Raw genomic sequence first — 23,988 nt, 5'->3', positions numbered from 1 at the left:
GGACACCAGACCAGCCCCAGGTAAAGCCAAGCAGTGAGCAGCACCCGCAGTACAGCTGTGCAGGGCAGGTGGCAGCAGCCCCCTAGCCGCCCAGAGAGCAAGTGGCAGGGGCGGGGCCAGGATGGACTGTGCGCCCAGCAGCCATGTCTCCCAGGAGTGCCTGGGAGCGGCCGCCGGCTGCTGCAGCACTGAGGCGGACACCAGACCAGCCCCAGGTAAAGGCTGGCCTGGGGGCTCCAAGGAAACTGCTGCCAGGCAGTGAGCAGCGCCCGTGGCACAGCTGTGCAGGGCCAGCGGTGGAGGCCCCCCCAGCTGCCCGGGGAGCGGGCAGCAGGGGCAGGGCCAGGATGGACTGTGTGCCCAGCAGCCACTTCTCCCAGGACTGCCTAGGAGCCCGCGGCCGCCAGCTGGGCTGGGGCGCGCTGCTGCTGCAGCACTGAGGTGGAGACCAGACCAGCCCCAGGCAAAGGCTGGGCTGGGGGCTCCGGAAAACCGCCGCCAGGCGGCAAGCGGTGCCCGACGCACAGCTGTGCAGGGTGGGTGGAGGAGGCCCCGTAGCCACCTGAGGAGCAAGCAGCAGGGGCGGGGTCAAGATGCACTGACTTTCTGCAGCTGCAGGGTGTCCACGTCCCACTGAGGCACTTGTAAACTTGAGTAAATGCATCGTAAGGCGAAGCAGTGGTCCCTAATCAAGCTACTCGTAAACCTGAATTCTCGTAGCCCGAATGGGTGTATCTCAGGGTATGACTGTATACACAAGACTGATGCTTTGCTTGTGCCAGAAAATGGAGTCTGCTCCTGGGGGTGAAAACCCCATGCCCCAATGGCATAGTTAAACCTTGTGCAGACAGCACTACAGCAACAGAACATGGTCTTCCTAGCTACTGGCCTTCTGGGAGCTAGCATACCTATGTGGACAGGAGAACCCCCTTCCCTTGGCATAGCTAGGGTCTAAGCAGAAATGCTTTAGCATCAGTTTAAACCTACTCCTACACAGGGTGCAGACTTGAGGACCTGTGAAAGTGTGAATCAAAAAGAGCCTGAGTCACTGGACAACACCATCCTGACAGTCATTGAGAAAGGCAGCAGGGAGGATTAAGCTGGCCAAGGTTAGCAGCTTTGTTTTAGTCGGGCTGAGCTGGTTGCTAGCCATTCGCAGACAGATGAGAGAGACAGGCCCAGATGGTAGTTTGAACAGAAGGAAAGAGGTTTGAGTAAGAGACAGAGCTGTTTCCCCTTTTCAAGTCATGTTCCTGCTTGGCAACACTTTGTTACATTCAGCTGTCCATCTAGGTGATCAGCACACCCTGGTAACCACAGCAGCGGAGTGCCTGCTCCTAAGAGGGATTCTCTCGGAAAAGCAGCTGGCGCTCAGTCAGGGAAAAGGGAATGGAGACAGACAGCAGCAAGACAGAGCAAAGGCTCTCTCCCTCTGCTTCCCCCAGACTCCAGGGTGCCTGCTGGCCTTCACAAGCCCAGCACAACTCCCCATCAGCTGAGCCACACAGCCAGCGATCTCCAGAAACAGTGCAGGAGGCTGAGGCTGTCAGCCAGTAAGGAGGAGATCTCCAAGCTCCAGAACAAGCTATCAAGAACCTCATCTTGCTGGCAGAAAGCTCTTCCCCAGGTTCCGTCCTCCCTGCCAGGGTAGGAGCCGATTCCTGACTCACCTTCAGCAGCCTTGGCTTCCAGAGTCGGGAACATCCAGTCCTTGTTCTGGCACAGCTGGCTGATGTACTCGAAAGTTAGCATGGTGCTGACACAGGCCAGATCCCTCAGGTACAGCTACAACAGGGATACAAGCTCGGTATTGAACCAGCCTCGAGTGCAAGACAATGCAGGTCAGAAGAAGTAGTCTGAAGACAGGAAAACTCACCAAAACTTTCCTGATCTCCCTTGTTTTCACTCTCATCTCCTCCTTAACCTGTTGCTCTCCTCAGCTCTCACTTCAATATGATCATGTTTTAGTCCATCTGACCTCAAAAATCCACTTTTGCTTCCACTTGCCCCTCCAACTATCCCTTCTGCATCTACTGGGGCACTACATCCCTTAGCTAGAGACTGCCCCATCTTCCTTCCCTCACTGAAGGCACTATCACAAATATGGTCTAAATTGGTCTAATTTTACTCAGAATACCCTGTTCACTCACATCAAATATCCCATAACACCTTGCATTAGCTGAAGTAGACAGAAAAACTGTAGACTCAGGACATATGGAGTTTATCATAGGCCAGTGCTAGAACATCCTAAAGGACAGGGACTAATACCAGATTGCTCACATCCAGGACAAGCCTGGGAGGGTACCTTCAGGTCCATGATTTGGATTGCTAGTTTCCAGCACAATGACATGGGAAGGACATTACAAACAGCAACAAACCAACAGGGTGAACTGCACTGAGGTAAGCAAGGGTGTAACTTGGAAAGTGGCCCTGGAAACACTCCCGCGGGAACTGCATACCTTTGGAGGCACACCTGTGCAAGGGGAATGTAAATGTCTCTTTTCCTGTATTTGTACAGGGCCTGATCCAAGGGGGTCCTGGCCTGTGACTGGGCTCAACATCCCCACCTGCCCCAGAAAACTCACAGCTTTGGGGATCTTCTGGTAGGGCAGCCCTTGGAGATACTTCCAGTTCTCAGCTGTGCTGTGGACAAGGCCACTCTGTGGTTCCACCCAGCACTCAGTGACCAGGTCCAGCTCTGTGTCCACTTCAATGGCTTCCACCTCTGTGTCATTATCATCATCTGTAGAGAAGCTAGAGAACAACATACATGGGGCGAATGTCCTCCACATCCAGGCACTTGCTCAAGCCTCCAGAGTGCTGCATCAAGAATTGCACAGGCTCCAGACATGACCCAGAGCAGCACCACCCACCTCAAAAGTGTCCACCCCCAGCAGGCCAGGCCTACAAAGCACAAGAGCACTGCAGCTATGACAGCGCTACCGGGGAGGGTGGCAGCAGCAGAGCTGGTCCCTGACCTCACCTGTCCTTGGTAGAGGTGGAGTGTGGTGGAAAGAGGACATACTGGATGATGCAAGTGTGCTTCTCCTTGCTGCTGTCATCGTCACTGGAGGAGTCGCTCTGTGGCCAAGACACTGCATCAGCTGCATTGCCAACAATGGCACCAACACGTCCCCACCGCCCGCCTCCACCAAATCCCTCGGCCCCGTCGCCAATGGCACCAATGCGTTCCTACCGCTCGCCTCCGCCAAATCCCTCGGCCCCGTCGCCAACTGCCAACAACGACACCAACACGTCCCCACTGCCCGCCTCCACCAAATCCCTCGGCCCCGTCGCCAATGGCACCAATGCATTCCTACCACTCGCCTCCGCAAAATCCCTCTGCCCTGTCACCAACTGCCAACAATGGCACCAACACGTCCCCACCGCCCGCCTCCACCAAATCCCTCGGCCCCGTCGCCAATGGCACCAATGCGTTCCTACCGCTCGCCTCCGCCAAATCCCTCAGCCCTGTCACCAACTGCCAACAATGGCACCAACACGTCCCCACCGCCTGCCTCCACCAAATCCCTCTGCCCTGTCACCAACTGCCAACAATGGCACCAACACGTCCCCACCGCCCACCTCCACCAAATCCCTCGGCCCCGTCGCCAATGGCACCAACACGTCCCCACCGCTCGCCTCCGCCAAATCCCTCTGCCCTGTCACCAACTGCCAACAATGGCACCAACACGTCCCCACTGCCCGCCTCCACCAAATCCCTCGGCCCCGTCGCCAATGGCACCAACGCGTTCCTACCGCTCGCCTCCGCAAAATCCCTCTGCCCTGTCACCAACTGCCAACAATGGCACCAACACGTCCCCACCGCCCGCCTCCACCAAATCCCTCGGCCCCGTCGCCAATGGCACCAATGCGTTCCTACCGCTCGCCTCCGCCAAATCCCTCAGCCCTGTCACCAACTGCCAACAATGGCACCAACACGTCCCCACCGCCTGCCTCCACCAAATCCCTCTGCCCTGTCACCAACTGCCAACAATGGCACCAACACGTCCCCACCGCCCACCTCCACCAAATCCCTCGGCCCCGTCGCCAATGGCACCAACACGTCCCCACCGCTCGCCTCCGCCAAATCCCTCTGCCCTGTCACCAACTGCCAACAATGGCACCAACACGTCCCCACTGCCCGCCTCCACCAAATCCCTCGGCCCCGTCGCCAATGGCACCAACGCGTTCCTACCGCTCGCCTCCGCCAAATCCCTCTGCCCTGTCACCAACTGCCAACAACGGCACCAACACGTCCCCACCGCCCACCTCCACCAAATCCCTCGGCCCCGTCGCCAATGGCACCAACGCGTTCCTACCGCTCGCCTCCGCCAAATCCCTCTGCCCTGTCACCAACTGCCAACACTGGCACCAACACGTCCCCACCGCCCGCCTCCACCAAATCCCTCAGCCCCGTCGCCAATGGCACCAATGCGTTCCTACCGCTCGCCTCCGCCAAATCCCTCGGCCCTGTCACCAACTGCCAACAACGGCACCAACACGTCCCCACCGCCCGCCTCCACCAAATCCCTCGGCCCCGTCGCCAATGGCACCAATGCGTTCCTACCGCTCGCCTCCGCAAAATCCCTCGGCCCTGTCACCAACTGCCAACAACGGCACCAACACGTCCCCACCGCCCGCCTCCACCAAATCCCTCGGCCCCGTCGCCAATGGCACCAATGCGTTCCTACCGCTCGCCTCCGCAAAATCCCTCTGCCCTGTCACCAACTGCCAACAACGGCACCAACATGTCCCCACCGCCCGCCTCCACCAAATCCCTCGGCCCCGTCGCCAATGGCACCAATGCGTTCCTACCGCTCGCCTCCGCAAAATCCCTCTGCCCTGTCACCCACTGCCAACAATGGCACCAACATGTTCCTACCACACATCTCCACAAAATCCCTTTGCCCTGCTGACAAGCCAACAATAGCACCACCGCATCCCTACCTCCCGCTCCCACAACCACCACCAGGGCTCAGCGTTGGTGTCCGATGCCTCCCTCGCTATTTCCTTCCATCTTTCCCTGTCCAGTGCAGAGAGGCTTAGTTTCTGTAGACCAGCTCTGCACCAATCATCTATCCATTCTCTGTGCAGTCTGACTCTCCTATTCGAACCATCCATTATGCTGTTTATGATTTTTCGTTCCTCTCTCATTCTGCGGATATGCCTGAATAGCTGTAATTTGTGTTGTATAACCTTCTGAAATACATTCCCTTTTGGCTGTATCTTTCTACATAATTCCTTGTTGATGACCTCCTGCATCCATATTCTCAGGATCTTTCTATAACAACTCTTCTTGAATGCCAATAACCTTCTCTTTGAATCTTTCGTTCTCACCCATGTCTCACATCCATACAACATGCTGCTGAAAACGCACATTTTGAAGACGCTCAGCTTTGCTCCTAAGCTGATCACTTTGCTTTTCCAGATCTTATCCATAGCCTTCAAACTTGCTCTTCCTTTAGGTATTCTATTCTATTTCCAGTGCTCTTGGTTCTTTAGTAATTTCACTGCTCTTTCGGTTTCTTCCTTCTGCCTTTCTTCTTCCCTCCCAGAGAAGCGGCGGCTGCTGGTGCGCCTTGCCTTGGAGGAAGTGGCTGCTGCCAGCACTCTGTACCCCAGAGGCCCAGGGAAACAGCCATGAGTGAATAACTGAATTTGCAAACATTATGTTCCCGACTCTTGAGACCCTACTGTATCTCATCCATTGCTGCACAACCTTCTCCTTGCTCATGAGCACCTCATTGCTCTTGTCTTTGATCACCATCTGCTTCAGCTGCCACTTTCTATTAATATTCCTAATCTTATACACCTTTCCGGTCTTACACTTGCTGTAATACCTCTCTATATCTTCACACTGCTCTTCTAACCATTTTACCTTTTCTTTTCTGGCTGCTTTCCTTACTTCATTGCATTTCACTCGATATTGCTGTTCTACCCTCTTGGAAACATTCCTTCTGATCTTCAATGCTCTCTTCCCTTGGACCAAATTCATTGTCTCCTGCGTACTCTATTTCTTATTGATCTCTTCTTCTGGAACTGTCTGCTCAATTGCCTGTTCTCCTTCTCTGGGGCACCTGGCATTGGCCACCGTCGGCAGATGGGATGCTGGGCTGGATGGGCCTTTGGTCTGACCCAGTATGGCCATTCTTATGTTCTTATGTATTGGGCTGATCTACATTCTAGTATTCAAAAGGCATCTGATTTTGGCGACCTGAAAACTATGTATGATGGTTTGAAGAAAGCAATCAGACCAAACATTATCAAAGTCGCTCCACTGAAGCATTTAAATGGACAGGTTATCAGAGACAAGAAGCTACAAATGTCCAGATGGGTGTTTATTTCCACGAGCGTACAATACAACCTGAACTTGACAGCCTCATCCCAACCTTTCCCGAAACGTCTGAGCTAGATACAGAGCCTATGGAAGAGGAACTTTCTCAAGCTCTCTCCAATGGAAAAGCACCAGGATACAACAGAATCCCAGCTGAAGTCCTGGAGGCAAACAAGACTGTGCTTTTTCCCCTTCCTCTACGATTTACTCCTAAAAAGTTGGAGAGCAGGAGATGTTCCACATGACATGAAGGATGCAATCATCATCACTCTCTACAAAAACAAAGGTGACAAGGATGATTACAACAACTACAGAGGCATCTAGTTACTGAGCATCACAGAAAAAGCATTTGCCTGTGTCACTCTCAAATGCCTGCAAAAACTCACTGATCGAGTCTATCCAGAAACACAATGTGGCTTCAGGGCTGGCGGGTCAACAACGGACATGATTTTCTCTCTTTGATAACTACAGCAAGAATGCTGAGTACAAGGAAAGACGTTATTCATAGCACTTGTGGACTTAAAGGTGTTTTGACACAATTAGTAGATCAGGACTACACAGAGTATTAACCAAAATTGGCTGCCCACTGACCCTACTCAAATGCATAACATCCTTTCACAAAAACATGAAAGCAACAGTGCAATATGATGGATCTATATCAGAACCATTTGCAAACAACAGCAGAGTCAACCCTCTTTGGCATATTCTTCTCAGTTCTACTAAATTGCTCATATCAAAACTCATGCAGCGATATATTTCTCCACACGCAGTTGGATGGCTCTCTCTACAGCATGGCAAGACTCAAGGCTAAAATTAAGGTCAAGAAAGTCCTCATTAGGTAACTCCTCTTCACAGATGCTGCTGCTCTTTGCTCATAATGAAGACATGTTACTTTCACCGATGGATTGTCTGTACAGAGCCTGCAAGTTGTTTTCCCTAGACATAAGCACGAAGAAAACTGTTGTATTCATGCAAGGTATACCTCAGCAACCCAATATCATTCTGGATAACAGCCCATTAGATGTGGTTCCACAATTCTGTTACCTTGGATCTGATGTCACTACAAACCTATTCATGGATGAAGAACTGACATCAGAATCGGGAAGGCAGCTACTATTTTTGGCAGATTTTTGAAACCTGCATAGAACAATCCTAGGCTGACAGCAAAAACAAAGATACTAATTCACCAGGCATGTGTATTGAGTATCCTGCTATATGGTTCTGAGGCATGGACCACCTACTTGAACCGTGCTTAAAAACTGAACAGCTTAGATCTTCACTGCCTCCGCAGAATTCTGAATATCAATTGGCAAGATAAAGTTTCAAACACAGATGTCCTGGCACGATCTGGCATGCTTAGCCTCGTAGCAATCCTCAACAGCCGACGACTATGTTGGCTTGGTCACATGAGAAGAACGGGTGATGAACGCCTTCTCAAAGAAATCCTCTTTGGTGAATTGTCATGTGGATTGAGAACAAAAGGAAAACCAAAGCTAAGATTCAAGGACACATGCAAAATTGCCGTGAAAAAATTCAACATCGATCTAAAATCCTAGGAATCTACATAATCAGATTGAAATACCTGTGCCAACTGCTATGACAGGGCACATCATCCTGTGATAGTATATGCGCAAGCCGCACCAAAGAACTTCGTCTTAAAAGGAAAAACTCTCAGACTCAAGAATTCGGCAATAGACTGACATGCGCTTATTAATGCAGTCGACCGTGCAAATCCAATACTAGACAGATAAGCCATGAGGGAAGCTGCAGACTCAGACACTGCCCATAGATCCTCACCGCTGCTGCTAATCACTGTCTCTTGAGATGAAAAGGGGCCATATAATGCTCCTCTAGACCTTTTGCTAAGAAGGAATCCAACTCTCCATTTCATTCCCTGACCAAATGACTTCGCAACTGCACATCTCTGACAGTTCAAGTATATTGCATCCGCTTCTCTCCAGCTACTTTTGAAGCAGTTCTAACTTTCTAGTCACCCACAGTGTTCGGATGTTCCACGTTCCATTTGATAGTATATGTGTTAGTTGTAATTTTTTTCAGTAGCCAGCTCATTGACCCAACCCGGACCGCCTGGTTGGTACAGCGGACCTTGTTTACCTGGGTGACATCTGAGCTGGCATCTTTTATCAGTTAGTCATATTGGCATCAGATTTCATTCATATTGTTGTTTTACAAATCAGTACATTCACCCATTTGGCTTGGGACGGGCATGGACCCCCTAAAGCCTTCATGGTGGAGTTCCCTGCCCACCCCCCCCACATACACCAAATCCCTCTGCCCCATCAACACATACCCCACCACTGGACTGTTAACAACGGCATCCATATGTAAATATGTACATACTCCTGACCGCCAACAAATCCCTCTACCCGACCTCCGTGTCCCTACATACGGCACATCACCAGACTGCCAACAGCACCACCAATCCATACCCTTCTCCTTCCTTTGCCTCGCATCATCGCTTCCCCACATCCCCAGCTTCAACATGGCCCATCCTCACACCCCCAAAACCCATCTGCAAGCCCCCTCAGCCCCAACCCCATATCCCATAACAACCCAGCACCAAAACCTTACCACTCCCTAGATCTCCAAATCCATCTGCCCACTCCTGCATGCCCCACAACACAGCTCACCATTAAATCCCTCTGCCTTCCGTCACTCATTCCTCAAACCCTGTGCCCCCCATCTCTGCACCTCCAACTCAGCCCACCCACCCCATTTCCTTCCTTCACAGCACAGAGCCCCAGGGCTCAGTGGGATAACTCCAGCCCTAAAGTCTGGGAGGAGGATAGGAGCTTCTGGGCACAGGAAGTGAATGGGTCTCCACATACTTGTTCCTATGATGTTTCAGAGAGCACTGTCCCCTTGGAGGGGGAATCCCACCTTACGGATCCCCCACATAGGCAGGCTGAGAGGTGCAGGGACCAGACTCACCCATATGGGCAGCTCCAGCACCATGTTGATAATTCCGTCTCCACTGGATGCAAAATGGAAGCCCTCTGACAAACGGACCCTGGACCGCACCGGAGAAAAGCACAAGGAGATGAACTGTATCCCCACTACACACAGGCTCCCACTCCACCATAAGAGCCCCTCAGACCCAGGGGCCCCACTGCACAGGGACTAGGTTAGTCCTGACATGTCAGGAGCAGCTTGGCTCTTATGCCGAATTGGCCCCAGAGTGCAAGCCACGGCACCGTGCTCCAGGTCCCGTCTCCTGCAGAAAAATCACTTCCCTAAGAGGGCAGCAGGAAGTCTGGTTGACACTCCAGGCCCAGAGGTTCTGGCAGTGACTGGCAGAATCAATGCCATGTTGATTGAGGTGGCGTATGGGAACCCAGCCCTCCCTGCTGTCTGTGCCTTCAGAAAGAGCAGCACCTCGCCCCCCATGATACTTACTCAGTGAGCGTGGACAGGAGCTGGGCTACAGCTGCCACGGGCACAGCTGGGGCCAGCCCGGACTGAATGCACCAGATCCAGCGTTGGTGGTAGAAGTAGCGCGAGAGTGAAGCCAGGGTGGAGGAGGCAGTGCGGTTGGCCACCATGGTGAGTGGGCCAGACACTGGGGGATGCTCCAGTGTGAGTATGAAAGGAGCCCGGTAGTCGGAAGGCAGCTTCTCATACCTAGGTGGGCGGAGAGGAGAATGACCAGTCAAGAGGGAAGGGTCCCGACAAAACCTTGGCTTCTGGCCATCGGGTCCGATTCTGGATCTAAGCCCAGGGGGTTAGCAGCAGCAAGGCTGGGCCTGCTTCACCTCAGTCCCCCATCCCACCCCTGCTGAGGACCATCTGCCCCCTCCCTTTGCTCCACCCAGGTTTGGGTTCTCCAGTGCAGTGCTGACCCCCAGCCCTGCACCTCTGTCGACCTCCACAATGCACAGGCTCCCCAGCTGCCGGCAGCAACAGCCTACTTCGGGCCCTGCGTTAGGAGCAGGGCCAACCCACCGCCGCTCTCCCTGCCCCGACTACTAAGCTCGAGTCCTTGGTAGCCTATTGCCCCTCTACCCACTAGCTCAACTGCCACTACCTGATCAGGAGCTTCTCCAGCGGCTTATGCAGCACAACAAGGCAGGGCCTGTCCGAGAGAGCTGGTGGGACCCCAGCCACAGTTGGGGACTTTGAGGGAGAGCTGCTCCCAAATGATTTCCTCTTCACTTTTGGAGTTGCCTCTTTGCTCTGGATCCTGTGGGGGAAGCGCAGCTGCAGAATCCGATCCTGTAATTCCTCCACTATCTGCTGGACAGAGGCAAAAGGATGTCTGAGCAGCTGTTAGGGATCACAGGAAATCTACACCACACATTATGTGTGGACTCACTCATATTTGAGCCCAAGCCCCCTTCCATCCACAAACAAGTCACTGTATGGGTTGGCAAGCACACAGGGCTGTGGCCTAGGACTATGCTAGGGGAGAGGGCCAGACTCTGAGTCAGCCATGCAATGGGTTGAAGCCCTGTTTTGCAGCATGGCTGCTAGTCAAGCCATGATCAGCGTGGAAGAGTTTGCACAGCCAAGGGAGCTGGGACCAGTCAGTGCAAACTCAGGCTTACAGTGAAGCACAGATGCTCAAGTAGGGCTTGCCAACACCAAGTCTACAAGCCTGGGTCCTGCAAGCCTGGGCTTTGCCACATCCACACCACCTGTTGTACCAGATAAGCAGTTCTGTGGGAGCTGCTAGTGTGATCCCTTAGTAAAGAGGTCGAATGCGGTCCAGGGATGTACACACACAGGAGTGATGAGCAGGCAGGCAATTTTACTTCTGACACCAAATATCATGTCCAGCGCTCGGTACACACTTTCAAATGGACATTGGAGAGTGCAGAGGGGCAGAAAGAGGTACCAAATGGATCTGAGGGCTAGAGAACATGCTTAAATGTGTACAACAACAAGCTTAAAGAGTTCAGGCAGAGCAGCTATCAAAGACTGCCCAGTGACTGGACTCCAGTGACAAGTGCTTCCCAGGGGAATCACAGAATGCTAGAAATGGAAGGGACCTTGAGAGGTCACTGACTCCAGACCCCTGCCCTCGTGGCAGGACCAAGTACTGACTAGACCATCCCTGATGGACATTTATGTAAACTGTTCTTCAATACCTCCAGAGATGGAGATTCCACAACCTCCCTCAGCAATTTACTCCAGTGTTTGACCACCCTGACAGTTAGGAACTTTTTCCTAATGCTGAACCTAAACCTCCCTTGCTGCAGTTTAAGCCCATTGCTTCTTGTTCTTCTCCTCAGAGGCCAAGAACAACAAGTTCTCCCTCCTCCTCATGACACCCTTTTAGATACCTGAAAACTGCTATCATGTCCCCCCTCAATCTTCTTTTTTTCCAAACCGAACAAGCCCAATTCTTTCAGCCGAAGTGATGTTCTCCAGACCTTTGATCATTCTTGTTGCTCTTTACTGGACCCTTTCCAATTTCTCCCCATCTTTCTTGAAATGTGGTGCCCAGAACTGGACACCATACTCCAACTGAGGCCTAACCAGCGCAGAGTAGAGCGGGAGAATGACTTCTCGTGTCTTGCTCACAACACACCTGTTAATGCATCCCAGAATTGTGTCTGCTGTTGCAAAAAAAGCATCACACTGTTGACTCATTTAGCTTGTGGTCCACTATAAACACCTAGATCCCTTTCTGCCATACTCCTTCCTAGGCAGTTGCTTCCCATTCTGTGCGTGTGAAACTGAGTGTTCCTTCCTAAGTGGAGCACTTTGCATTTGGTCTTTATTAAACTACATGCTGTTTACTTCAGACCACTTCTCCAATTTGTCCAGATCATTTTGAATTCTGACCCTATCCTCCAAAGCAGTTGCAACCACGCCTAGCTTGGTATCATCTGCAAACTTATTAAGCGTACTTTCTATGCCAAGATCTAAATTGTTGATGAAGATATTGAACAGAACTGGTCCCAAAACAGACCCCTGCGGAACCCCATTTGTTACAACTTTCTGGCAGGATTGAGAACCATTAATAACTACTCTGAGAATGGTTATCCAGCCAGTTTTGCACCCACCTTATAGTCGTCCCATCTAAGTTATATTTGCCTAGTTTATTGATAAGAATACCGTGCAAGACTGTATCAAATGCCTTACTAAAGTCTAGGTATACCACATTCACTGCTTCTCCCTTATCAACAAGGCTTGGTATCCTATAAAAGAAAACTATCAGATTGGTTTGACATGATTTGTTCTTTGCAAATCCATGCTGGCTTTTCCCTATCAAATTACCACCTTCAAAGTGTTTGCAGAGCATTTCTTTAATTACCTGTTCCATTATGTTTCCTGGCACAGAAGTTAAACTGACTGGTCTGTAGTTACTTGAGTTGTTTTTATTCCCCTTTTTATAGATGGGCACTATATTTGCCTTTTTCCAGTCTTCTGGAATCTCTCCTGTCTCCCACACCTGCTACTAAAGGGCTCTTTGACTTAGCAATAAATGGGCAGAAACCATAAATGGCTGGTGGCAAAAGCCAGACAAATAAGGCAGAATGTTTTTTTCAATCCGCAAGGACAGCAACCCCCCAAGGGGCAGAGGGGCTTGCCGGCTGCAGGCCTTTCCTTCCAGGGGCTTTAGCCAAAAGAGTTCCTGGTCTCAGCAAAGGGGGCTGAGGAGGGGGGGTGACAGGGGACAGGACTACATGAAGTGTAAAGGTAGCAAGTCAGACTAGATGATCACAATGGTCCCTTCTAGCTTTAAAACGATTTCATTGGCCGCCAGAGGTATCCCACAGATATCCCACAATTCGCCACAGGTGTCCATTCCACATACTTTCACCTCCGCTGTTCTCCAGGTGCACAGGAAGTAGACAAACAGGAAGCAGAAAGCCTGGGAATTTGAATTAATTTTCTTTCTGACCAGCATGGATAGCACACCTCATAAGCGATTGCATCTCACCATCATGAATTCTCAGGGCTCTAGTTCTGATCAGAATTCTCAGGAGCACAAAAGAGCTCCAGCATGAAGCCATCAGGAGATGCAGGATCTCATTTCTGTGTGAGGTGACAAATCTGTGCTGACCCGACTGCGAACCAGCAAAAGAAACGTGGACAGTTATGGGAAGATTTCCCAAGACATGATGGAGAAAGGGTATATCAGGGACATTCAGCAGTGCCGGGTCAAAAATCAAGGTGTTCAAGCAGAATTATCAGAAGGTGAAAGGAGCCAACAAGCAATCTGGGACAGCTCCCAAAACATGCTGCTATTATGAGCAGCTCAACGTGATTCTTGGAAGGGACCCAACCACACTCCAGAGGATAGCATGGACTTCTCAAGAGCCCATCCTCAGGTCTCTGGTGAGAACTGAGAGGGTGAAGAGGAGGGGGAGGCTGATGAAGAGGACTCCACCATCAAATCAGTAGATGCACAAGGAAGCTGATCCTGTCACCCTGGAGCTCTGTCACCCTGCAGCCAGTCCCCTCACCAGCACCTGATGCTTTAGGGTAGAGCAATGCTGGAGAAGACCCTTCTGGGGAGGTTTTTTTTTTTTTTTTTTTGAAAAACTGCTTCAGGCAGGTTGCGGCTGGGTTAGGGTACGGGTTTACTTCTGTTGTAACAGTTTAAAAAATATGTGCAAGTGGGTTGCAGGTTAGGTGTGGTGGACTTATGCCCCTTACAACAGATTGTTAATATTTCTGGGGATGGAGCGCCTTTACTTTTCTCTAGATGTTCACAAAGGTCTCAGCGAGCTATTCTTACTTTCTGCAGAAGGTGTTTAGGGAGGCCTGATTTATTCTGGCTTCCATGACAGCACACCCTGCCATGCCAGGCAACCAGTAAGTAATCTGACATCATGGCACCACACAGCATTCTGGCAAATCTTCCAGTCCTGTGCTCCCACAGTATGAGCACATTTTGTTTTTCACCATATTATTCTTAGGAGGCTGATGTCTCTTTTTGCAACCTAGAAGCAGCACGGGAAGCTTCATTAAAAGTGGTCCCCTTGACATTATGGCTCCCCGGCCATTTAAATTTTCCAGGACTATCCTGTCATATCATGGGGTTGGCAGGCTCTCCATCTACCCGTTCCATGCAGCTGGCAAGTTCTCCTGGCCCTCTCCCATGCTGCTGGAGGGCTCCCCAGGCAGCTGCTGGGCTGTGCAGACCCTGCTCCCAGACACCAGCATGTCCAGCACAGGCTTTCCCTGCTTTAAATGGCTTTTTCCCTGCACAAGATTTTGGAGGAGCTGCGGAGAAAGTTTTTTCCATACTCTATATTTTACAAAGCTTTGTTTCAAACACCCCACTCCTCGACCTCCCCTTACATGCCTGGATCTTACTATCTCCACAATGAAACAGTCTGGAGAATTAATGACTTCTGTTCTACAAGTGGCCTTGGAAAACAAAAGTTGCAGTGATTGTCAAACAGAGACCCATTCATTGTATTGGTCAGTGCATTGTGTCACATTTTAAAACTAACTAAATTTTCATAGAATCATAGAAGAGTAGGACTGGAAGGGACCTTGAGAGGCCATCGAGTCCAGCCCCCTGCCCTCATGGCAGGACCAAGCACTTTCTAGATCTAACCTCTTCTTAAATATCTCCAGTGATGGAGATTCTACCACCTCCCTTGGCAATTCGTTCCAGTGTTTGATCACCCTGACAGTTAGGAACTTTTTCCTAATGTCCAACCTGAACCTCCCCTGCTGCAATTTAAGTCCATTGCCTCTTGTTCTATCCTCAGAAGCAAGGAAGAACAAGTTCCCTCCCTCTGCCTTATGACACCCTTTTAGATACCTGAAAACTGCTATCATGTCCCCCCTCAATCTTCTCTTTTCCAGACTAAACAAGCCCAATTCTTTCAGCCTTTCTTCATAGGTCATGTTCTCTAGACCTTTGATCATTCTCGTTGCTCTCCTCTGGACCCTCTTCAATTTCTCCACATCCTTCCTAAACTGCAGTGCCCAGAACTGGACACAATACTCCAGCTGAGGCCTAACCAGCACCGAGTAGAGCAGGAGAATGACTTCTTGTGTATTGTTCACAACACACCTGTTAATGCATCCTAGAATCATGTTTGCTTTTTTTGCAACAGCATCACACTGTTGACTCATATTTAGCTGGTGGTCCAGTATAACCCCTAGATCCCTTTCTGCTGTACTCATTCCTAGGCAGTCCTGTCCCATTCTGTATGTGTGACACTGATTGTTCCTTTCTAAGTGGAGCACTTTGCATTTGTCCTTATTAAACTTCATCCTGTTTACCTCAGCCCATTTCTCCAGTTTATCCCGATCCTTTTGAATTATGACCCTATCCTCCAAAGAAGCTGCAACCCCTCCCAGCTTGGTATCACCTGCAAACTTAATAAGTGTACTTTCTACGTCAATATCTAAATCATTAATGAAGATATTGAACAGAACCGGTCCTAAAACAGACCCCCTGCAGAACCCCCCTAGTTATACTTTTCCAGCAGGATTGAAAACCATAAATAACTACTCTCTGGGTACGGTTATCCAGCCAGTTGTTCACCCACCTTATAGTAGCCCCATCTAAGTTGTCCGTGACTGTCTTCAACAGGCAGTGTGAGTGGGGGAGATAATGTTTCTGTGATGCCACAAACAGGACCTCATCATGCAGGAGCTTGTAAAGGCACAGAGGGAGTTAGCCCAAGCTGCTGCTGACTGAAAAGGGACCAAGCAGCGGCAGCAAAGAATGCTCCAGTGCAGGAACAAAGACTCAGCAGAGTTTCTGACAGCTGTCAAGGAGCAAACCAACACCCTGTGGTTCATGTTGGAACTGCAGAGGGACATGCACCAAAACACTCGTTTATACGGCCTCCTCACCTGCTGCCCAACCTCCCCTTGCAACTGGCGGACCACCACCTTCTGTCAGGGGCCCTGCACACATGTGGGGGGAGGGGAAAGGACAGTTTCATGGTCCATCCCCACGACCTCTCCACACTGCAAAAAGCTCACATTCCTTCACACACATCATGATTCCTACCTTTTATCTACCCTTTAACCCTCAACCCCCTAAATAAGAAGAACTTTGTTGTGAAAACTACTGTTATTTATTGGTTCACATGGGCTGGGGTGCAGTTGGAAGTGCTTTCATGAAGATCAAGCACACATCATTGTGGGGGGGCGGTGGTGGTATCACAACCCTAAAATCACGAATGGTGTGGAGAAAGTGAATATTGAAAAGTTATTTACTTGTTCCCATAATATAAGAACTAGAGGACACCAAATGAAATTAATGGGTAGGAGGTTCAAAACTAATAAAAGAAAATTTTTCTTCACACAGCGCACAGTCAACCTGTGGAACTCCTTGCCGGAGGAGGCTGTGAAGGCCAGGACTCTAACAGAGTTTAAAACAGAGCTTGATAAATTTTTGGAGGTTAGGTCCATAAATGGCTATTAGCCAAGGGTAAAGTATGGTGCCCCTAGTCTTTAGTCAAAGGCTGGAGACAGATGGCAGGAGACAAATCGCTTGATCATTGTCTTTGGTTCACCTCCTCTGGGGCACCTGGCACTGGCCACTGTCGGCAGACAGGATACTGGGCTGGGTGGACCTTTGGTCTGACCCAGTATGGCCGTTCTTATGTACAACGGTCAAATGCAGCAGATTCACGTGTCTGTCTGCTCATTCATAAAGCTATTACTCAAAAGCCTCCCTGATTTTCATTGCTTCTGTATGTAACACTGCTAGTTACCTTTGTATCCGGCAGTGTATAAGCACTGCCCAGGGCATCCGCCTCTGCAGCCCAGAATGGCATGAAATTTCCCCTTCCCCCCCACTGATTTACAAATGTCATGGAGAATACAGCATGCTGAGACCACTGAGGGGAAAGGAATGTTGGCTTTGCAAAGGTCCAAACAGATCAAAAAGCACCTGAATCTGGCTTTTAAAACAGCCAAAGGCACATTCCACCACCATTCTGCACTTGCTCAGCCTATAGCTGAAGTGCTCCTTGCTATGGTCCAGGGTGCTTGTGTAGGCTTTATGACCCAAGGGAGCAGAGGGTAAACAGGGTCACCCACTGTCACTATGGGCATCTCCACATGGCCAACCTTGATTTTCCGGTCGGGGAAGAAAGTCCCATCCTGGAGCTTTTTATACAGACCTGAATTTCTAAAGATGTGCGCATTGTGCACCTTTCCTGACCACCCCACCTAGATGTCGGTGAAACGACCTTTGTGATCCACCAATGCCTCCAACACCATGAAGAAGCGTTCCTTGCGGTTTATGTAACCTAAGGCCAGGTGGTCCAGGATGGAGATGTGTGTTCCATATATCAGCCCACTGCAGTTAGGAAACCCCATGGCCTTCCACTATGCCCTGCACATTTCCCAGAGTCATAGAATCACAGAACAATAGAGCTGGAAGAGACCTAAAAAAGTCATCGAGTCCAGCCCCCTGCTCTAAGCAGGGCCAAACCCATCAGATCAGCCCCGTCAGGGCTCTGTTGAGGCAAGACAAATACTTCCAGGGATGGAAACTCCACTACTTCCCTGGATAGACCATTCCAACGCTTTACCACCCTCCTAGTGAAAAAGTTTTTCCTAAATGTTCAACCTGGACCTCTCCAACCGCAACTTGAGACCACTGTTCCGTGTTCTGCCATCCGTGAACACTGTGAACAACCTTTCTCCAGCCTTTGCAACCTCCCTTCAGTAAGTTGAAGGCTGTTATCAAGTCCCCCCTCAGTCTTCTCTTCTGCAGACTAAACAGTCCCAATTCCCTCAACCTAAGTCATATGCTCCAGCCCCCTAATTATTTTGGTCACCCCTCCACAGGACCCTCTCCAGTGTATCCACACCCTTCCTATAATTGGGGGCCCAGAACTGGACACAGTACTCCAGATGTGGCCTTACCAAAGCTGAATAAAGAGGAATAATCACTTCTCTGGATCTACTGGCAACGCTCCTCTTGATGCAACCTAATATGCCATTAGCTTTCTTGGCTACAATGGCACACTGTTGACTCATGTCCAGCTTCTCATCCACTACAACTCCCAAGTCATTGTTTTCCACAGCAGACAGGCACTGATTGCCTTGGCTACCTGGATCACCATGACCCCCACAGGGTAGATCTGCCCACCCCAAATTGATCTCCCACTGACTGGTAGCCGTTGGGCATTCCAAACTTCCACCCCAGCAATTGTCACTCAATTGTGAACTGTCAAAGCAGGTCTCAGCACTTCAGGGTAGGGGACAGCAAATCACAAAGTTCCATGAAAGTGGCCTTGCACATGAGGAAGTTCTGTAGCCACTGCTAGCCATCCCAGTCCTCCAAAATGATGTGGTCCCACTAGTGTGTGCTAGTTTCATGTCTCCAGAACCGGTGTTCCACTGCATACAATTCATCCAGGGCAGCCAGCAGCAATGCATTCCTGGACTTCAGTTCTTCAATACCATTGTACTCATCCCCCTCACCTCAGTCTAATAAAATACTGTACGATGCTTCAGGAAGTGGCCATAGCACACTGTGCAACGGCTCTAAGCTAGTCAGGATCCACGCTAGTGTTGCATAGCCAACAGCAGGCTTTGGGAAAATGGCCCAAAAAATGGCCCAAAATTGCTTGAGCTGTTTGTTTTCCTGTGGTAGTGGGATGCAGCATTACACTCTCGGATGATGACATCACTTGCCCACAAGCACTTGCAGCACATTTTTTCCCCACAGCACACTAACACAAGACCCTAGAATGTAACATGGCTGCAGGCACTGTGGGAGAGGTACCCACAATGCGTTACTGATGCAGTTGAACCTAGCTAAAGCAATGGAGACACATTATGTCAAATTTCTGGACATTTGTGCATACATCTTCGACTTTATAAATTCTAACAGTAAAAAGTGGACTTCAATAAATTTGACTATTTTGTAGTTTACACTTGGCCTTTGGTCAGCTAATTTTCTCTTCTATCCACTACTTTATTAATCAAAGAATTCTAATAGCTCAGCCAGTTAGTTTTCCTCTGCACAAACCAGGCTGCTTAGACCAAATCAGATTAAAAATAGTATAAAACACTGAATGTAATCATTTTAACCTGTTTACCAGGCACAGATGTAAGACTTATCTCTTTTCCTGGATCACTGTTGGAGCCACTTTAACATACTGGTACAATATCTGCCACTGTCCAAATCTCTGCTACAGCAGCTGCATTTCAAATTCATTCGTCCCAATCCCAAACAGCTGCCCAGTCAAGGTGTCAGTTCTGTAAATGTAGACACTCTCTTCTTCCCCTCCCAGGCCGCTCACTCTGCTGTCCAACTCCAAAGTGTTCTCCATCAGAGAGTACCCAGTACTCACCTGATTCCTGGCCTGGGCAGGCGTCCCAATGGGAAACCCCAGTCGGAGAACCATGCAGGGAGCTTTGGAGATGATCCGCACCACGTAGAATGAGGAAGGAGCTGGATCCTCAGAGCTGGAAGAGGCGTTAATCACTGACTGGGCAGCAGGGAAAATGGTCCAAGCAGGCACTGTGGCCTCACCAGCAGAGCTCTTGCTGCTCTGGAGCCAAAAGCAGAGTGCATGCTCCTTCCCCAGCTGTGAGGTGACAGTTTCCTGCCATGGGGGAGCTGCAAACTGGGCTGAGAGTCATTCACAGGGTTCCACTGCAAAAGAGCAGTGGGGAGAGAACCAGCGCTGGGTCTGCTGGGCAGAGCTGAGCCAGCCCTGTTAGCAGTGATCAACCTGTTCCATTTCCATTGCACACTATGAGATGCATGTAAAAACCTGAGAATGTCACACACGCACGGACAGAACAGATTATTGCTGGGGGTTACAGCTGGAAGGCTTCCTGACAAGAAGGGCTACTCCCAGGTACACAAGGCAGGCAGGGGGCTGGGAGCAGAGAAAGGAGAAGGGGGCTCTAGCTGCACATTAAAGGATGAGAACAGAGCTCACTCTATGCACTTCCAACCACCCATAAAACATGGGGTTGACCCTAGCGTGCAAAAGGAACCCCGACTGCTCCCCACTTACTGCTCAGCTTTCTGCGGAGCACAGAGGAAGCAGCGCCCCCTCTGCAAAGACTCCCTCACCTGGGCATCAGCTTGACATAGGAGTAGCCTTCCACCAGCACAAAACTGCTCCAGTCCCGCAGCAGGGAGGTGAGCGCTGAGTGGGAGATGCGGCACTGGATGGTGCTGTACCGGCCATTGTTGCCTGGTGTGTGCAAGTGCTTTGGGATGGGCCTGTGGAAAAACACCAGCAAGTCACTAACCCAGCCCTCCTATCTGCTCCAAGCATGGCCTGGGAAGGCCTGTACAAAGCCTTGGATCATTCACACACCCTTGCTAGCCCAGACACTGAACAGCCTGCCACTGTCCCCCAGACAAAAGCTGCCACTAGCCTCCTCCCCTGCTGGGCTGTCTGGCTTTGCCACATCTGTAAGGAGTTCCTTGGTTCCACTGGCACAGGAATCCTGCTCTCTCCCAAGGCTGAGCTACCACCTCCCCCTCTGTACCAGGGAAATAGCATCACCTGCCTGCTCCCCTGGGAGCTAGGGAATAAGCCTTTGATCAGTGCCAGGCATTAGCTATGCTGATTCTTGGCTGAGACCAGAACCCTCATAACAAGGCTCCCTCCAGGCCTTTGATGGAGGCAGCAAGCAGTTCTTGGCTGCACTGGGTCCAGCTGAGCCAACAATGCTTCAGTCATTGGCATGGCATCAAGACTCCCAAAACAAGACTCCAAACAGTCTTGTTCCTGAAGGCTCTGGCTCTGCTGAGATTCCTGGCCCTGGGCTCAGCTCTGATTCCCTGTCTCAGGCAGACTCCCAGGCCATGGCTACACTAGTCCCCTCCTCTCCAAAGGGGGATGCTAATGAGCCACTTCAACAGATGCTAATGAGGCACTTTCATGAACATGCAGTGCCTCATTAGCATAATGACAGCCACACGCATTTCAGAAGTGCCGTTTTTGAAACTCACATCGCCCGTATAGACAGGAGCCTTTCGAAAGAACACCTGGACTTCAAAAACCCCTGTTTCCTACTTGGTTTTGGGAAGAAGGGGCTTTCAAAATCCAGGGGGTCCTTTTGAAAGGCACCTGTCTGCATGGGCAGCATGCGTTGCGAAAGCGGCACTTCCGAAATGCTTGTGGCTGCCATTATGCTAATGAGGCACTGAATATTCATGGCGTAGTTCACTAGTATCTGCCAAAGGGGCTCATTAGCATCCCCCTTTCAAAAGGTGAGGACTAGCGTAGCCACGGCCCCAGTGTTTTAGGGAGCTGAGCCACTAGCAGCCCCTTTCTCTGCACAAGGTCATAGGCTGCACCTGCCCTTCCCCTTCTCCCTGCCCAGAAAAGGCCCCAGCACCAGCATACCAAGCCTTGGGCTGCGCTACTTAGGCTGCCACACAGCAGCTTATGCCAGCCAAACTCTGTGAGCATCTACTAACATGTTGCTCCTGCAAGGCTACTCGCCCATTATACAATGCCACCTTTGCCAGATGTGTAGCACTTAAGCAGTGCAGTGTTCCGGCTGGCACTGGGAAAGCCTATACCACCCAGGGCTGCCTTTCAGAAGCCACCCTGCCATGCCCCACGCTGGCAGCGTGCCTGCGGAGGAGATGCGCGGCTACGCACAGAGCCTAGCATGGATGCTTAAAAGCGATTCCTTAGGGCAGCACATAGACAATGTAGGTTCACAGAATCTGGCAGTGCAGACTCACCGTGCACTCCCTGACCCTGCAGGGAAGCCTGCAGAGAGAGTGAAATCCCAGCTGGGAGACCCAAAGAAGATGCTGCAATTAGATTCACCAGAGGAGAGAAGCCCCAAGAGCACCCAACACTCCCTGGAGCTGCCTCCACTTCCCCCGCCAGGATGCCTTCGTAGCCGGCAGAGGGTTAAATGACCCAGCAGCCTGGTCTCCTCAGGCTAAAGGGCCTTCCCAGGCCATAAAAAGCCCAGCTGACATTATGTCTTTGCTGTGCAGCTGTCAGACACCTGCCCAGGGCCCTCCTGTGCAAAGTGTAATCCTTTGTACCCTCTTCTGTCAGTGAGGCAGCTCCTGCAGGCTCTGGCTGCATAGCCAGGCTCTCTGCCATCCCCACCCACAGCAGAGCGAACAGGTCTTGCTGCTCTAGCCCAATCCAAGACATACGTGTCATGCTCTAGGACGAGGACAATCCGATGCATGTGCAGCCACCTCTGCCAGAAATTAGCATCCATGGAGAGAATGGGCTTCCAGTAGGAGGCAAACTGTGAATGGCTGCAGTCTGAGCTGCTGTGCTGCAGGGACAGCACCTGAGAGACAGAGAGGAATCCAGGTTTACAGAGCTCAGCACCACACCACTGGTTCTCCAGGGAAGGCACAGGCTTCCCCAGAATCTGAGCCATGAAACTGCTGGAACAGACACCCTTCGTGCTGCCCTGGAGCACACAGTGCGTGGGCCAGGACGTCAGGGAAGAAAGGGACAGTTCACTCAGCGTTGCATGCAGTGAAACAGCCTAACTGATCAGCAAGGAGAATGGCGTGGGCTGCCCTTGTGAGGTGGTTACCATGGCAGCCACTTCTGTCACGTGCATGGACACAAGGACATGGAACAGAAGGGCACCTGTTCCCAGAGCTCTCAGGGAGGGGGAGCAGTGTACCGGAGTGGTGGAGCCAGGTGGGACGTAGAAGAGGGGCACTCCATTCTTCGTGCTCTCAGGGATGGTGAAGTGCTCTGGAACGGTGTCAAAGGACTGCAGGTGAACCAGCATCTGGTCTGTCTGGTTGATGCTGAAAGACAAAAGCCATGGGCAACTCTTCAGGGCACTCCTGGCCAATGGAGCATTCAGTGCCTTGTTATCTGTATGCTCAGCACCCCAGAGGCAGCTCGAGGAACATCCTTGGGGGGCATCAGGATTCCCCCATGCCCAGTAAAGGGCAGAGCAGAGGGAACCCAAATGTAGCAGGCCAGTGAACTCAGACAGCAAGGAAGAATTAGGAATGGCTTTGGCGCAGCAAGCACAGCTGACAGGTGTCAATGCCCAGCCTCTTGACAACTTGAGAGCACTGGGCAGATGGATGTCGTCTGGTATCACACCCAGGTATCCCGCTTATCTGAGAGAGAATCCCATAGCTGTGGCCTTCAGGGTAGAGCCAACCTCACCAGGCACACATCTCCAGCTCTCTGCCCAACCCCTCCCAATGCTTGGGCTCTGGGCAGCAAACAGCGCAAAGCACCAGAAAAACAATGCCATTGGCTCTCGGAACTCCCCTGCCTAGAACTCAAGTCAATCCAAATCCCTCTTCTCAGTGGTGTCACCAAAACCAGTGCTCCTCAGCCCAACCCTTCTGGGGAGCCCAGGGGAGCAGAGAACGGGTGCAGGCACACCCGGGGAGCCAGCAGGGGCCGGAGTCAGAGGAGGAGAGCCACAGGGAATGGCCAGGCTCACCTCTGCAGCGTATTCCAGAAACGACGGATCACTGTCGTGCGGTACAGGCTGGTGATAGGCTTCCTCATGGTGCAGCTGATATCATGCAGGATGTCATAGCTGCCTTCCATTGTCACCTCCACCCAAGTATTCCGCTTGGAGGGCTCCAGGGGCCAGGCTGCCACAGCCAGGTATTCTATCCGCATGTTGTGCTTCCACAGAAGAACCAGCTTCACTTCCAGCTGGGAGCAACCTGTATGGGATGAAAGCAGGGAAGTGAGGGGCTGCAATGAAGCTCACCCCTCAGGCCATGGCCCAGTAAAACCATG

General features: G+C 51.1%; 1 protein-coding gene across 15 annotated transcripts in view; it reads right to left on the bottom strand.

The window, feature by feature from the left end:
- The window catches only part of SZT2 (SZT2 subunit of KICSTOR complex), a 106,596-nt gene that overhangs the window by 55,038 nt on the left and 27,570 nt on the right, over positions 1 to 23,988 (bottom strand). For 11 of the 15 annotated variants that reach the window (XM_075003441.1, XM_075003448.1, XM_075003444.1 and 8 more), the window contains 11 exons: positions 23,681 to 23,912; positions 22,892 to 23,021; positions 22,401 to 22,543; positions 20,334 to 20,486; positions 19,600 to 19,714; positions 10,383 to 10,591; positions 9,755 to 9,979; positions 9,290 to 9,368; positions 2,984 to 3,081; positions 2,586 to 2,754; positions 1,671 to 1,785 (listed from right to left, as the gene is read on the bottom strand). In XM_075003441.1, the coding sequence (XP_074859542.1) occupies positions 1,671 to 1,785; positions 2,586 to 2,754; positions 2,984 to 3,081; positions 9,290 to 9,368; positions 9,755 to 9,979; positions 10,383 to 10,591; positions 19,600 to 19,714; positions 20,334 to 20,486; positions 22,401 to 22,543; positions 22,892 to 23,021; positions 23,681 to 23,912 (1,668 nt within the window). The remainder of the gene's footprint in view (positions 1 to 1,670; positions 1,786 to 2,585; positions 2,755 to 2,983; positions 3,082 to 9,289; positions 9,369 to 9,754; positions 9,980 to 10,382; positions 10,592 to 19,599; positions 19,715 to 20,333; positions 20,487 to 22,400; positions 22,544 to 22,891; positions 23,022 to 23,680; positions 23,913 to 23,988) is intronic. The other 4 variants (XM_075003443.1, XM_075003453.1, XM_075003455.1 and 1 more) reach the window with 1 other exon arrangement.

Source organism: Carettochelys insculpta, chromosome 9, assembly GCF_033958435.1.
Source record: "Carettochelys insculpta isolate YL-2023 chromosome 9, ASM3395843v1, whole genome shotgun sequence".
In the NCBI taxonomy this organism is placed as follows: domain Eukaryota; kingdom Metazoa; phylum Chordata; order Testudines; family Carettochelyidae; genus Carettochelys; species Carettochelys insculpta.
This window is presented reverse-complemented; position numbering and strand designations above follow the sequence as displayed.